Source organism: Schistocerca cancellata, chromosome 3 (assembly GCF_023864275.1).
Source record: "Schistocerca cancellata isolate TAMUIC-IGC-003103 chromosome 3, iqSchCanc2.1, whole genome shotgun sequence".
In the NCBI taxonomy this organism is placed as follows: Eukaryota; Metazoa; Arthropoda; class Insecta; order Orthoptera; family Acrididae; genus Schistocerca; species Schistocerca cancellata.
Genome location: NC_064628.1, coordinates 519,034,965 through 519,051,981, shown reverse-complemented (window position 1 = coordinate 519,051,981; position 17,017 = coordinate 519,034,965). Strand labels below are relative to the sequence as shown.

Below are 17,017 nucleotides of genomic sequence, written 5' to 3'. Positions count from 1 at the left end.
AAAATTGGAATAGAGATCAACATAAACATCATTTCCGTCCTTTTTATTGCTCATGAAAACCATACACTGCATGTTGTACCACTATACAGCGAGTCGTTCAGAGGTGGTGGTCCAGATTGCTGTGCACACCAGTACTTCTAATACCCAGTAGCACGTCCTCTTGCAGTGATGCATGCCTATATTCGTCGTGGCATACTATCCACAAGTACATCAAGGCACTGTTGGTCCAGATTGTTCCACTCCTCAACGGCGATCCGACGTAGATCCCTCAGAGTGCCTGGTGGGTCACATCGTCCACAACACAAACAGCCCTTTTCAACCTATCCCAGGCATGTTCGATAGGGTTCATGTCTGGAAAACATGCTGGCCACTCTAGTCGAGCGATGGCGTTATCCTGAAGGAAGTCATTTACAAGATGTGCACGATGGAGCAGAGAATTGTCGTCCATGAAGTCAGAGGATGGCATTCACGTATCGTATAGCTGCTACAGCGCCTTCCTTGACCACCAGTGGCGAAAAACAGCAGGAAACCTCCACCTTGGTGCATTCGCCAGACTCTTTGTCTAAGGCGTTCAGCCTGGCCGGGTTGCCTCCAGTCACGTCTACGACGATTGTCTGGTTGAAGGCATATGCGACACTCATCGGTGAAGAGAATGTGATGCCAATCCTGAGCGGTCCATTCGGCATGTTGTCGGGCCCATCTGTACCGATATGCATGGTGTCGTGGTTGGAAAGATGGACCTCGCCACGGACGTCGGGAGTGAAGTTTCATATCATGCAGACTATTGCGCACAGTTTGAGTCGTAACGTGACGTCCTGTGGCTGCATGAAAAGCATTATTCAACATAGTGGCGTTGCTGTCAGGGTTGCTCCGAGCCATAATGCGCAGGTAGCGGTCACCCACTGCAGTAGTAGCCCTTGGTTGGCCTGATCGAGGCATGCCATCGGCAGTTCCTGTCTCTCTGTATCTCCTCCATGTCCTTTGGTTCACTCCGAGATGCCTGGACACTTCCTTTGTTGAGAGCCCTTCCTGGCGCAAAGTAACAATGCGGACGCGATAGAACCGCAGTATTGATCGTCTAGGCATGGTTGAACTACAGACAATACGAGCCGTGTGCCTCCTTCCTGGTGTAATGCCGGGAACTAAATGGTTCAAATGGCTCTGAGCACTATGGGACTTAACATCTGAGGTCATCAGTCCCCTAGAACTTAGACCTACTTAAACCTAACTAGCCTAAGGACATCACACACATCCATGCCCGAGGCAGGATTCGAACCTGCGACCGTAGCGGTCGCGCGGTTCCAGACTGAAGCGCCTAGAACTGCTCGTCCACATCGGCCGGCTGACGGGAACTGATCGGCTCTCGCACTCCCTCCGTCTAATAGGCGCTGCTCATGCATGGTTGTTTACAGCTTTGGACGGGTTTAGTGACATCTCTGAACAGTAAAAGGGACTGTCTGTGATACAGTATCCATAGTCTACGTCTATCGACAGGAGTTCTGGGAACTGGGCTGGCGCAAAACCTTTTTTTATGTGTGTGTAAAAACAAAGCCAATAAACACAAACAAAGGAGTATGACAAGGAGGTTGTGTTTCTTCAACAGTGTTCAGTATGTATGTAGATGAAGTGATCAGCAAATGAAAAGTATTTAACCTAAATGGAGTTCTATTAGATGATGACACTAGAATGATTGTACACTACTGGCCATTAAAATTGCTACACCAAGAAGAAATGCAGATGATAAACGGATATTCAATGGACAAATATATTATACTAGAACTGACATGTGATTACATTTTCACGCTGTTTGGGTGCATAGATCCTGAGAAATCAGTACCCAGACCAACGACCTCTGGCCGTAATAACGGCCTGGATACGCCTGGGCATTGAGTCAAACAGAGCTTTGATGGCGTGTTCAGGTACAGCTGCCCATGCAGCTTCAACACGATACCGCAGTTCATCAAGAGTAGTGACAGGCGTATTTTGACGAGCCAGTGGCCCGGCCACCATTGACCAGACGTTTTCAATTGATGAGAGATCTGGAGAATGTGCTGGCCAGGGCAGCAGTCGAACATTTTCTGTATCCAGAAAGGCCCGTACAGGACCTGCAACATGCGGTCGTGCATTAACCTGCTGAAATGTAGGGCTTCGCGGGGATCGAATGAAGGGTAGAGCCACGGGTCGTAACACATCTGAAATGTAACGTCCACTGTTCAAAGTGCCGTCAATGCTAACAAGAGGTGACCGAGACGTGTAACCAATGGCACCCCTTACCATCACGCCGGGTGATACGCCAGTATGGCGATGACGAATACACGCTTCCAATGTGCGTTCACCGCGATGTCACCAAACAGGGATGCGACCATCATGATGCTGTAAACAGAACCTGGATTCATCCGAAAAAATGACGTTTTGTCATTCGTGCACCCAGGTTCGTCGTCGAGTACAACAGCATCGCACGCGCTCCTATCTGTGGTGCAGCGTCAACGGTAACCGCAGCCAATGTCTCCGAGCTGATAGTCCATGCTGCTGCAAACGTCGTCGAACTGTTCGTGCAGATGGTTTTTGTGTTGCAAGCGTCCCCATCTGTTGACTCAGGGATCGAGACGTGACTGCACGATCCCTTACAGCCATGCGGATAAGATGCCTGTCATCTCGACTGCTAGTGATACGAGGCTGTTGGGATCCACCGCGGCGTTCCGTAATACTCTCCTGAACCCACCGATTCCATATTCTGCTAACAGTCATTGGATCTCGACCAACGCGAGCAGCAATGTCGCGATACGATAAACCGTAATCGCGATAGGCTACAATCCGACCTTTATCAAAGTCGGAAACGTGATGGTACGCATTTCTCCTCCTTGCACGAGGCATCACAACAACGTTTCACTAGGCAACGCTGATCAACTGCTGTTTGTGTATGAGAAATCGGTTAGAAACTTTCCTCATGTCAGCACGTTGTAGGTGTCGCCACCGGCGCCAACCTTGTGTGAATGCTATGAAAAGCTAATCATTTGCATATCACAGCATCTTCTTCCTGTGGGTTAAATATCACGTCTGTAGCACATCATCCTCGTGTTGTAGCAATTTTAACGGCCAGTAGTGTAATTTTATACGCAGATGTCTCAACTCTGATTACAGAGAATGAATATGACCTTCATATGGGAGTCTATAAGTTGCAGCAGATAGCCTCAAATTACAACCTAAAATTTTCGGGAGGTAAAAAAAAGTGATAGCATTTCAAAGTAGACCGCCAGTAAGATCTCAAAAAGTGTTCAATATATATATCTTGGAACAAGTAAAACATTTTAAATATCTAGGATGCGACATTACTTACGAAGATAACCATAATGTGACGGAAAATTAAATAAGTTTACTTCCATCTGTGAACCCTGTAAAAAGTTTGCGGGATGAAGCCAGAAGAGAAACACATCTGAAGTTTCATAGAACAATAGCAGAACCAACCCTTAGTTATGGAAGTGAAGATTGGGCAACAACAAGACACCAAGAAAGTAGAATACAGACTCACATTCAGTTATAGCAAATCGTGCCAGTGCCGACCCGTTTTCGAGAGATCTTCTGTGTACAGGTCTTTTGAAACAGCATACAATCATAGGACATAAGTTATAATATGAAACCCATCAAATACGAAGTTCAGCTGAAACTATGAAATTCGATATGGTAGCTCCCACTTCTCAGTACACGATACGACAACGAAAGTCGGTCGAAACTGGACATGAACACGTCATAGTGACGTCACAGAGAGGTATTACCGCGGAGAGCCTAACGTGTTCCTCAGCTGGCATGCCGCCAGAGTTCCCGTACTTAGGGATTTCCAAGCAGGCTGCTCTGCCCATCGGCCGTTACCAGGCCTGCTCCAGACCTCGCCTGCACCGCGTGGCCGCTCTGACAGAGCCAACTAGATTAAGAAGGCCACTGCTCCGAGTAGCCCACCTACAAAGAGTAGGAACACAAGTCTTGTCTACTGGTAGGCACTTATAAAAACTCTTTTTTCTCTTGCTAAATATTGTATTTTTAGATACTAACTTCATTTTCATATTCGTAAACGCTCAATATTATATTTTGTAAATGTTTCTGTTAGATATTACTGAACTACTAGTTGAATCACCTAAACGACCTCAGTGTTGAGCCATCTCTGTTAGGCTATTCTTTCTTTTTTCGAATCACATAATTCAAAAAGCAGAGTTTTTATTCTCAAACGACCAAACAATAAAATACCAAACAGTGCCTCCTCTCTAATCACTCGCGACTCTACAATTTCTGCCTTCCTTTCATCTGACATTCGAAAACCTTTTCGTTAATCAGCTGAACCACTAATCCAGCACCCACTAAACACAACGCCTTGTTAAATTTCTACGAGCAGGTCGGATGACATAGTAACAATGTACGTATATGTAGTGCTCTAAATCAACAACAAAACAATCACTCCAGACACGTTACAAGAAGCTCACCAAAGGTCACGACGATACGTTCTTGTTCCGTATCAAGCTCCATTTTCACAGCAAGCAAACAATTAAACTGGAACACCAAATAATAACACGTTGTAATCAAACATTCGCAGGCTAGTGTTACACCCACAACCCAACAAGAAATTAGTGTTTACTGTCCTCTAACCTCTGAATTCAACTAAAACTTATTGAAACATACGTGGAAAACCTGAGTACTACTCCCGGGTAGAAGCTGTCGATTTGCTGTTGCCTGTCACAGTCTGTTAAAGTACCACAAAGTGATAGCCTTCCGTCCAGCCATTCCTCCACAGCCACCCTTACTCGAATTGTCCAATGAAGTCATGCTATAACCGATTTAACTCGCCACGTACGAGTATAGCGAAGGAATGCCGCAAAATCTAGCAGTTTAGTCCCCCTGAAGAGGAAGCGTAATGTCGGTTGTACAGTTGTTTCAGTGGTTTGCAATGGCACGGCCAGGCACCCAATTTGGTTCTATCCAAACTGTCACTGGCCGTGCAAGCTCACGAACTTAGGTTATTACCGGCTGTGAGTTCATCGAACCACCTTCAAGCTGTTTCTCTACCGTCCCACTCTCTAATAGCGCCTGGGAAAAACTAACATATAAATTTCTCCGTGCGAGATCTAATTTTTCTTATTTTATTGTGATGATCGTTTCTCTCTATGTAGATGGGCACCAAAAAAATGTTTTCACATTCGGAGGAGAAAGTTGGAACTGAAATTTCGTGAGAAGATTTAGCCGCAACGAAAAACGCCTTTGCTTTAATGATTGCCATCCCATTTCTCGTATCATGTCCGTGGTACTGTCCCCTATTTCTGGATAATACGAAACGAGCTGTCGTTCTTTCAACTTTTTCGATGTCCTAAGTGTATCCTATCTGGTGTGGAGCCCACACCGCACAGCGAAACTACAGAAAAGGACGGACAAGTGTAGTGCACCAGAGTCTTTTGTAGTACGTCCTGCCAATAAAGCACTGTCTTCGGTTAGCTTTCCCCGCAACATTATCTATGTGCTCATTCCAATTTAGGTTATTCCTAATTGTAACCCTTAAGTATTTAGTCATTTATCGTGTAACCGAAATTCCTTTTAGTACTCATGTATATGACTTCATTTTCATTATTTAAAAACACCTGCCACGTTTCGCACCATAGAGATATCTTGTGTGAATAATTTCGGAGTTGTTTTTGATCATCTGAAGATTTTACAAGACGATAAATGACAACATCATCTGCAAGCAATCTTAACAGGGCTGCTTAGATTGTTCCCCAAATTATTATGTAGATCCGGAACAGCGGAGGGCTTAAAACACTTCTTTGGGGACCGCCAGATCTTCCTTCTGTTTTACTCGATGACTTTCTGCCTGTTACTACGAACTGTGACCTCTCTGACAGGAAATCATGAATCCAGTCGCACAACTGAGACGATACTCTGGATGCACGCAATTCGATTAGAGGTCGCTTCTGAGGAACTGTGTCAAAAGCCTTCCGGAAACCTAAAAATATGGAATTATTTTGACATCCTGTCTCCACAGCACTCATTCCGCTGTTTTTCATAAGAACGATCTTCAAACATTATTTTATCTCCAAATGGTACAGTTCCAGGCATGGCTTTGTTATCAAAGTTTTCTCTGCCAAGTCCTGTGAAACCCTTCGAAACCTGTAATCTTAATTGTAAAATACCGTGTACTGCCTTCAGCTAAGGCCCTAAAACTATCCCATAGGGTACTCCAGAATTACTCTCACATCTTCTAATCATGTTCGGGTGTGCAGCCAGATCCCGTCGACCTTCTTCCACGATATTTTCGCCGAGAGACGTCCGGCCATCTGCAGCTGAGTAGATAACTACTGAAAAGCCCAGGTGCATTCACGGTATTTATGCGAAATTCACTGGTGTCTTTCGCGCATGCATCAGGTGTTGACATGCGAGGGACAGCCGAGTTGTGTGTGCTGACCTTGGTGGTGGAAGTGAGAGATGAACTAATCACTGAGTATCGAATGACCCCCGTCTATTCTGCTGTGACTGGATAATTTTAATTACAGAATTCCAATTTTTATCCAGTTGAAAGCCGACGTCACGATTTACAAGATCACCGGCAAGACTTATTTTCACCGATTTTTCGATTACTGAATCCCAAAAACTGGAAAAATTTTTGACTGTTACATTCCAATGCGTGTCCCATGGATATTAACGGTTGCCGAAGAAGGGTGTATCTTTCATGTTCTGACAACGCTCCTGACAGTTCGCGTCGTCTGGCCTATATATGGAGGACCACGCTCACAGGGAATTTTGTAAACGCCCTTTTTTTCCAGTTGTAAGTCGTCTTAAAGGGATCCAGCTAGGGCCATGCATGGAGGACGGAAGATAACCTATTTTAACAGAAGAAACATTCTCGACATATGGAAGGAACGCAGTTGATTTATGGTTGTCATCAGTGTCCTCACTGCATTGCTTTCTGTTATCATAGCTGTGCATGGCCTTCATTATTTGGCGTGAAGTGTAGCCATTCTCTTTAAAAAACCTTCTCCAAGTGTTCTAATAGTGCATGGAGGTTTTCATCGCCCCATATTACGTGGGCCCGACGTAGTAAGGTACTGAGAACACCGGCGGTTTGCGAGCAGCGACGGCAGCTAGACGCCAGTAGCTACAGATCCGTGTGAGTGCGTTTTCTGTACGCAGAATGTCCCAGTGACCCATTATTTTTATGGCGCACTAGCACGTCTAGAAAGGGTAAAGTCTCACCTTTCTCAATCTCCATCGTAAACTTGATATTCTCATGTAATGAGTTTAAGTGACAAAAGAACATACCCAGTTCTTGTCTGCCATGAGGCCATACAACAACAGTTTCATTTACATAACGCCAGAAAACCGTAGGATTTAAAACAGCAGACTCAAGTGCTTTCTCCTGAAGGCCCTCCATAACAGGATTCGCCACTACAAGGGACAAACGGCTCTCCATGGCGACACCGTCTTTTTGTTCAAAGAATTCGTTATTAAGTAAGAAGTAGGTTGAGCGGAGAGTATGTTCGAACAGGGCCGTCAGGTCAACACTGAATTAGTTACCATAAGATGTAACGAGTCCATTAAAGGCACTTTGGTAAAAAGCTAGACCACATCAAACCTAACTATTAACTCCGAGCTGCTAAGCTTAACTGTCTTCAAGTGATTGACAAAATCCACAGAATTACATGTATGGTGATAACACTTACCCACATATGACTTGAGTAAAGAGGACAGATGTTCTGCAGTAGAATAGGTCGAGGCATCAGTATTACTTACTATGAATCGTAGTGTGACTCCATCCTTGTGAATCTTCGGAAGACCATATAGTCATCACCTGACGCATGAGCAGAAAGACTGCAGCACATTTCGCATGCGCGAGATTCGGCATAAATAACGTGAAAGCGCCTGCGCTCTTCAGTAGTGGTCTACTCACCTGAAGATGGCCGGACGTCTCTGGGCCGAAATAACGTAGCAGAATGTCAACGGGATCCAGCTGCACGCCCGAACATTATTAGAAGAAAAAATATGCCGGAAAAATTTCAGAAATTACACTCATGCTCATAAATTAAGGATAACTGCATAATGTGGTGCCAGACAACGTGGCACTACACAGAACTGGCGCTAACAGCATAGGCACATAGGGAACACACACTACACAGGTCTGTAAGTCCACGGTATTGGTGATAAGTTGAGAAAACCTTCCCGAAACACATGTGCTACAAAACGGCACTGTTCCCTGCGCGTGTACCCCGACATCAATATGGGATATGATCACCATGTAAACAGGCCGCACAACGGGTTGGCATACTCTGAATCAGGTGGTCGAGCAGCTGCTGGGGTATAGCCTCCCATTCTTGCACCAGTGCCTGTCGGAGCTCCTGAAGTATCGTAGGGTTTGAAGACGTGCAGCGATACGTCGACCGAGAGCATCCCAGACGTGCTCTATAGGATTTAGGTCTTGAGAACAGGCAGGCCACTCCATTCGATTGATATCTTCTGTTTCAAGGTACTCCTGCACGATGGCATCTCGGTGGGGCCGTGCGTTATCATCCATCAGGAGGAAGGTGGGACCCACTGCACTCCTGCAAAGACGGACATACTGGTGCAAAATGACGTCCCTATACATCTGACCTGTTACACTTCCTCTGTCAAAGACATGCAGGGGTGTACGTGCACCAATCATAATCCCACCCCACACCATCAAACCACGACCTCCATACAGCTTCCTTTCAGGAACATTAAGGGGTTGATATCTGGCTCCTGGTTCACGCCAAATGAAAACCCAGCGACAATCACCGTTCAGACTATACCTGGACTCGTCCGTGAACGTAACCTGGGAACAATGTTCCAATGACCATGTACTGTGTTCTTGACACCAGGATTTACGGGCTCTTCTCTGATCAGGGGTCAATGGAATGCACCTTGCAGGTCTCAGGGCGAATAAACCATGTCTGTTCTGTCGTCTGTAGACTGTGTGTCAGGAGACAACTGTTCCAGTGGCTGCGGTAAGGTCCCGAGCACGGCTACCTGCAGTAGTCCTTGGCCGTCTGCTGGTACTGATGATGATATATCGGTCTTCTTGTAGTGTTGTACACTGTGGACGTCCCGTACTGTAACGCCTGGACACGATTCCTATCTGCTGGAATCGTTGCCATAATCGTGAGATCACACTTTGTGGCACACGGAGGGCCCGTGCTACGACCTGCTGTGTTTGACTAGCCTCCAGTCGCCCTGGTATTCTACCCGTCATAACGTCATCAATATGTGTTCTTTGAGCCATTTTCAACACACAGTCACCATTAGCACGTCTGAAAACTTCTGCACACTTACTCGCTCCACCGTACTCTGACATGCACCAACACACCTCTGCGTATATGGACTGCTGCCAGCGCCACCGTGCGACGACCGCAGGTCACATGCACCGCGTGGTCATACCCTGAGGTGATTTAAACCCGTAAACCACCCACCAGAGCGTTGTTTCACCATGCATCAGCATTATCCATAATCTATGAGCATAAGTGTACATTCACATCTATCGATTTCGTCCCGTTAAGAATAATCTACTGAGTTTTGTCTTTTAGAATGCCTGAATCTAGCCGCAAATCTGGTCAGATGTTTGGCAAGCTTGTAGTTTCAGTATGTAATGGTGCACCTGATTGTTTGGCTAGCTATGCCAAAAAGAGGCAAAAATGGGCAGCTCCCCTGCTGGAACATCATGTAATTACGTTTAGTGCTGGAGGCTTTGGTGTAGTTGCACGTGTAAGCAGAGAGTGTTGTCGGCAGGTGGACATCCTGGACACGGCGGGGGACATGCAGTTCCCCGCGATGCGGCGGCTGAGCATCGCGACGGCGCACGCCTTCCTGCTGGTGTACGCCGTCACGTCGTCGGCGTCGTTCGCGACGGTGAAGCGCTGCCTGCAGGAGGTGCGCGAGCAGCGGCCAGACTTCCAGGAGATCCCCATCGTCGTCGCGGGCAACAAGCTCGACCTGGCCTCCACGCACCGCGAGGTCGCCATTGAGGACGTCTCCGAGTGGCTCTTCTGCGAGCTCCCCAAGCTCAGGTGCGCTCTGCTCTCCCCTTCCTGCCCCTTGCGTTTCGGTTGTAACCTCGAAAATACTCAACCTGTGATCATGTACAAGGGCGGACAGAAGTACGAGGGGCGTTTGAAAAGTCCGTGCAAAGTCCGAGACATGGCATCACCGGCGCGTATCGAGGTCACGGTTAGTTAATAACATCTTTCGAAAGAACGCACAGCAAGTTTCAGCCACATTGGTCTATTTATTTGAGTTTGGCATTCGTGTGAATCAAGGAAGTCGAGTGATGCTCAAAAAATGGACGAAAAAGAATTTCGTGTGGTGATTAAACGTAGTTTTATGAAAGACAAAACGTCTCAGGAGACTAAAGAGAAGCTTGTTAAACATTACGGTGACTCTGCACCTTCGATTAGAACAGTTTATAAGTAGTTTCAAAATTTTCTGAGTGGCCATATGGGCACAAGTGATGCTGAACGTCCTGGACGCCCTGTGGAGGTCACGACTCCAGAAATCATTGATAAAATCCACGATATGGTGATGGATGACAGAGGAGTTAAGATTCGTGAGACTGTTAGTGCTGTGTGAGCGGACGATTTGGATGGGATTCAGTTAATGAAAAGTGGACATACAATTCAAGGTTTTCAAAATATCCACGGGTGTGCTGCCGGTCTACAGTGTACAACGGGCACAGTAGACCGGCAGCACACCCGTGGATATTCTGATTATCAAATACGCCGGGAGAAACTCAAGAATCAATTCAAGGTTTATTTCCCCAAAACAACTAATTAATTGTAATAAATTACACTGTGGCTTACAAATTACAGTGACACAAACAAATCAAGCTTCTTACAATATGAGGTAATAAAAGTGTTATATACCACAGGTAAACAGAGAAACTTCAAAACTGTTTACAATTTGATACATTAACAAATAATCATTGTGCATTAAACTACATACTTTTACCTAATACAGTTGAATTTTTAAATGTGAAGCACAAATGTATAATTTACAATTAAATTTTCAGTTGAAGTTACTCCTTCCTACACCTTCTTTAAAAGAGTGATAAAATTTCCAACAGGTATCTCAATTAAAAATGCCCTAAAACCCTTAACACAACAACACGTACATGACTAAATATATGTACGGTGAAGCCCAACATCAACAGCGCAAAACACATTCAAACTCTTGCCAACATGGGCCGCTTGCCTGTCAAATCATGTTACGACTACAGGAGCTGGCAAACTTACATAGGTAATAACACAGGCCACCTAGCAATCTTGCCAAAATCAGTTTACGCGAAGGAGGAAGAAGGGGAGGGGGGGGGGGGACACAATAAATACCACACGCAATTGCACTTGCCAAACCTACTACTAAAAATACAGTATAAAAGACTCTCAATTAATGACAAATCCGGGAAAGGCCCGGCAATATTGCACCTGAGCGCTAGTAGCCAAAATAAGGATGACAGATACCAAGGTCTGACATCATCTTAGGGCTAACTGGCACAACAAATAAATAAGAGTAAAAGAACAAGCAAATGTCAATGCCCAAGAATTTAAATAGGATTAAGGACACACGAGGCTAAAATCAATTGCTAGCACCTTGGACATCGTCTTAGGCTTAATTGACACTACAAATAAATAAAGATAAAAGAACAGACAAACGCCAATGCCTAGCAATTTAAATAAAAATAAGTAAACACAAGGCTAAAAGCAATTGCTAGCAACTTAACAAGCACACATAAAAGTATCAAACTGCTGTCACATCACAAAACGGAACAGGCGCGCGCGCAGTCCCCAGCAAGCCAGAAAACCAATAACACGCGGTCCAGCAGCCGAGCCAGCCTGACCAGGGCGCGTGAGCACACCGGGTCCACGCAAAACACACACTGCCAAATAATTCCCACCAACAGATACGGCTGCCCCCGGGCGGGAAAACAGGGGCGACGACCGGGTACACACCAGCAGAAAACTCGGCACCCATACTCCGGCTAAAACGGAATCACGCAGAAAACATAAACAACAGCTGAAGTAAGGTGAAGTAAGGTGAAACGAACCCCGCCACGCAGACCGGACAGAGCAAACACACAGAAAGCCTGCCCTGCAGTCCTTACAACTCCTGGGTGCGGAAACCCAAGCGATATCGTGGCACCATTTTCAGAGGCGGAGAACCTCGAGTGATCGCGTGCGGGGATCCATCAGTTGTCCACTACACCACATCATCAACATGCCACACTGTCCAACGGCCAAATCAACGAGGCCCGCCAACAACGAGACCACACCTCCGTGCCGGGGCGGAAGGCAAAATACCACCAGCTCGGTGTGAATCCAACTGCCGAGCCGAACGCGCGCGGCCCCCGCGAAAAACGCTCCAGAGGGCAGCAGCCGCCTCAGCGCCTGCGCAGGCCGAACCAGACGGAAACAGAAATACAAGTCGCTATCGACAGTGCCGGATACGCAACGCGCCAGAGAAATGGCACACTGTGGGCATCTCGAATGAACGGGTACATAATATTTTGCATTAACATTTGGACATGAGATAGCTATCCGCAAGATGGTTTCCGCGATTGCTCACGCTCGACCAAAAACAGAATCGTGTGAAGTGTTGCAAGGATGGTTTGAAGCTGTTCAGGAAGAATCTGCAGGCCTTTAAGCGTCCCTTCGTCACTGTGGATGAAATATGGATACATCGCTATACTCCTGAGACCAAAGAACAATCTAAACAATGGGTTACCAAGAGAGAATCGGCACCAAAAAAGACGACCACCATTCCTTCGTCCGGAAAGGTTATGGCGATTGTCTTTTGGGATTCGGAAGGGATAATCCTCATCGACTATCTGGAAAAGGGTAAAACTTTCACAGGTGCATATTATTCAACGTTATTGGACCTTTTGAAACCTGAGCTGCTAGAGAAACGCCGGCGATTGGACTGCAAAAAAGTCATATTCCATCACGACAATGCACCAGCACACACCTCAGCAGTTGTGGTGGCAAAACTAATGGAAATAGGATTCCAACTCGTTTCACATCCCCCCGACTTGGCTCCCTCGGACTGCTATTTGTTCCCCAATTTGAAGAAATTGCTGGCGGGACAAAGATTTTATTTAAACGAGGAGGTGATTCCAGCAACTATTTTGCAGACTTGGACAATTCCTATTATTCGGAAGGGATCAATAAATTAGAATAGCGTTGGACGAAGTGTATAAGTCTAAAAGGAGACTATGTCGAAAAATAAAAAAGTTTACCCCAAACACATAAGTAGTTTTTATTTTTGCACGGACTTTTCAAACGCCCCTCGTATATACAAATGTCAACTGTATGCTACTAAAAGACAACATTTAACTCCAAAACATACACCGTAAAATAAATAAATCTCTTCTATGTTTTTAATAAATCTTTGTTTCATTTTAATGTCACATGTATTTACTTAAATTAAACACAATTACATTTTCGTTATGAAATCTGTACAATGTTCTCCCAACAATAGGACTAAACAAAACACAGCGCTCTAGTAATTGCTGTCATGCCTTTCCTATGAATAAATGATATCGAGCACCTTGGTACTGTATGTGCAGTCGGTGACAAAATTCATGAGACCGTTCGCCTCATCGTTATGATGAACTGAACAGCACTACTGTCTGTTATCAATGTAAATGTCGTGTGACTAGGGCCTCCCGTCGGGTAGACCGTTCGCAGGGTGCAAGTCTCTCGATTTGACGCCACTGCGGTGACTTGCGCGTCGATGGGGATGAAATGATAATGATTAGCACAACACAACACCCAGTCCCTGAGCGGAGAAAATCTCCGACCCAGCCGGGAATCGAACCCGGGCCCTTAGGATTGGCATTCTGTCGCGCTGACCACTTTTTTTTATTGTCACCTATTATTGCAAATTTGTTTATAGGAGACTTCGAGGAACGTGCCTTAGAATTGGTGGCTTTGAAACCTACGTGTTTTTTCAGACACGTAGACGATACTTTTCTTGTTTGGCCTCATGGCAGTGAGAATCTGGACGACTTTTTAGAACACTTGAATTTCATCCACCCGAATATTCGTTTCACCCTGGAGGTGGATGGCTGCGTTCCGTTCCTTGATGTGTTGGTAGCAGGAAGGCTTACGGTACATTGGGACATTTTTATAGGATGCCTGCTCACTCTGACTTGTATCTTCACCGATAGTTGTCACCACCCAAGTAAGCGTGAAGGGATACTTCATACCTTGATTCATAGAGCCCACGTCATTTCAGACGCTGGGAGTTTGTCAACTGAGTTAACCCACCTTGAGGTCACCTTCCATCAGAATGGATGTAGTGAAAGACAGATGAGAAGTGCGCTGCGCCAACGACTAAGCGTGCACCAGGTGAGTAAAGATAATACCGAGTTCTCGCAAACGTCTACGGCTTTTTTGACTTACGCAAGGGGTATGTCCAACAAAGTGTCGTATTTTGAGGAAATATGAAGTGACATATGTTTCCGAATCTCCATTTAAAGATCAGGGTCCTTTTAGGTCCCATTAAGGATGATATTACAAGGGGAGGTCACGACTTTGGGGTCACGGATTTATTTCAAACTTTGTACAGCTTTAGTAGGCCATTAAGACAACTTAATGTGCAAGCAGTAAAGTGCACTACTCTGGCAATTCCGAGAAATTGCAAAAGAAGTCTATTATGTACCCGATGTACCTGTGAGGTGGCGGCCGTAAGAGGTCATTTGGTCACGTGGTTAGCAAGATGGACGTGGGCGAGGCGACTGTTCGAATCCCGCAACACTTACTTTTAGTCTATATTTGTTATCGCTAGTCTCATTATTTAATTTGTATGACATTAGAGAGGTAATGTAATGCAACAAACACATGCATTTTCACGTAGTGGTAGTGGATTTCATACGTTATTTGACTATTTACTACATTCAGTTAGTTTCAAAGACGAGAGACAGCCTTGGAAAGCCCAAGTCAAACCTCAATACATAATGATGCGACTGACAATATTCAGTAAGATAGTAAGTCACAATTTACCGACCACAAGAGTAACGTACAACTACTCGTCGAATGTGTTCTCGCTCGACATCACATGTTGCAGGATGGTGTATGTGTGAATTCCTAAGGGACCAAACTGCTGAGGCCATCAGTTCCTAGGCTTACACACTACTTAAAGTAACTTATGCTAAGAACAACACATGCACCCATGCCCGAGGGAGGAATCGAACCTCGGGCGGGAGGGGCTACAGGATGGTATTTGTCAGACATGGAACGCATTAATTGAAACAGCATCTACTACATCGGATGAATGCAATTTACCCACATTTGCAGGGAATGTTCTGCGTTTCTAAAGGAAAACATACCTTGTTGACATTTTAAAAAATTCTCCTTCTTCCGACAGTTTGGATGCAAACCACATATGACTAAGGATGACAAAAATATAGACTAAAAATTGAGTTTGAGAGGGGAGTTGAACCGTAGTCTCACACACGTTTGAATTACGATGCTTTTTTTTCTTTGCATTTTGTTCGGTATTGTTCGTTGCGTTGATCGTTGATTCCTTTACTCAGTTTTTTATTACATAGGAGGAGCAGCCCTCTGACCGAACACGCTGAGATACCGTGCCGACTACCACTTGACCATTGTGAACTGAAACGTCTGGTACTACCCACTGATAGATACAGCACGTAAGAGACGCGTAAAACTTCCCTTGCGATTTTCTCGGAACTGCCAGAGTAGTGCACTTTACTACCTGCACATTATGTTGCTTTAATGGCCTATTAAAGGTGTACGAAGTCTGACGTAAATCTGCGGGTTTGTATCGTATTCCTTGCACTTGCGGCTTGTCATATATTGGTCATACTATCAACACTGTGGAGGACCGGTGTACTGAGCATAAGCATCATGCACGCTTACAACAGATTAGACAATCGACTGTTGCAGAACATTGTCTTGGTACCGGTCATGCAATGGAATATAATTCTGTCAGGCACTTCCAGTTGTTTATTAAGAAAGTAGTTGAGATTAAATAAAGATGAAAATTGAGATGAGGTTTTTACTGAAATTCTGCCTGTACTTCTGCTCCATCCCTCGTCAAAAATCAGGGGTAAAGAGCTAATGCTACCTCACCCGTTGTTTAGTAATTTTCACTATCGATAACTTCTGGCCTCGGTCATCTCTGGTTGTGTGATGACGCTAGTGTTTACAGAGAGAGCACGCGTGCGCTCGCGTGTGTATATGTGTGTTTGTGTGTGTGTTTTATCTTTCATGAATTGCTCTGCATATCGACGTCTCAAATTCATTTGCACAGCGCTTACTTCCTGCAGTTTTGCCTTGAAAATGACAGAGTGTGCACCTGTAGAAATATCGGTGCTTGTCGACGGCGTCAGCTGCCTGCATTCACGTAAGTTATTTGAATACTTTACACGCCGTGATAAACTCAGGTCTCTCTTTCAGTCCTGTTTTACATGCGGCGTTTCCTGGTCCTGTCTTCCGATTCATGCCAGATGTTCTCGCTCAGGTTCAATTGGGAGACAGAGGTGCGTGTTTTGGATGTGTGAGATCTGTTGTAGATGATCGTAACCTAGCAACTTCAGAGGTATGCTTAGGATGGTTGTCTTGTTGGAAACAAAAATTATTTCCAAGATTTACGTTTGTGTGCTTCTGTGTAGATGCTCTTGTAGTATAATCCTATAAACATACTTGTTCATGTCACCATCAATGAAACTTGGCTCACCCACATCACTTGACGCCATACATTGCCATTACCATCACGCCGCCAAACACATTGTTCGACGTTAGTCTCCATATTTCTAGGATGCTAATCGGTATTCATCTGCCTGCACACCTAATCCGCCATCCCTTCGGTGTACAAAGAACTTGATTTCTAGATTTAACTTGATTTCTTTTGACAATAACGCATGATCGCGGAACTCAGTTTTCTTCGTTACATACTCATTGACAAATACCGAACGCTCGTTCTCGTTTGCTTTACTTACATACGGCTTTCTTCTTGGCGT

General features: G+C 45.2%; 1 protein-coding gene across 1 annotated transcript in view; it reads left to right on the top strand.

The window, feature by feature from the left end:
• The window catches only part of LOC126175331 (GTP-binding protein Di-Ras1), a 1,524,693-nt gene that overhangs the window by 1,465,560 nt on the left and 42,116 nt on the right, over positions 1-17,017 (top strand). The window contains exon 7 of the mRNA XM_049922048.1: positions 9,772-10,049. Within this exon, the coding sequence (XP_049778005.1) occupies positions 9,772-10,049 (278 nt within the window). The remainder of the gene's footprint in view (positions 1-9,771; positions 10,050-17,017) is intronic.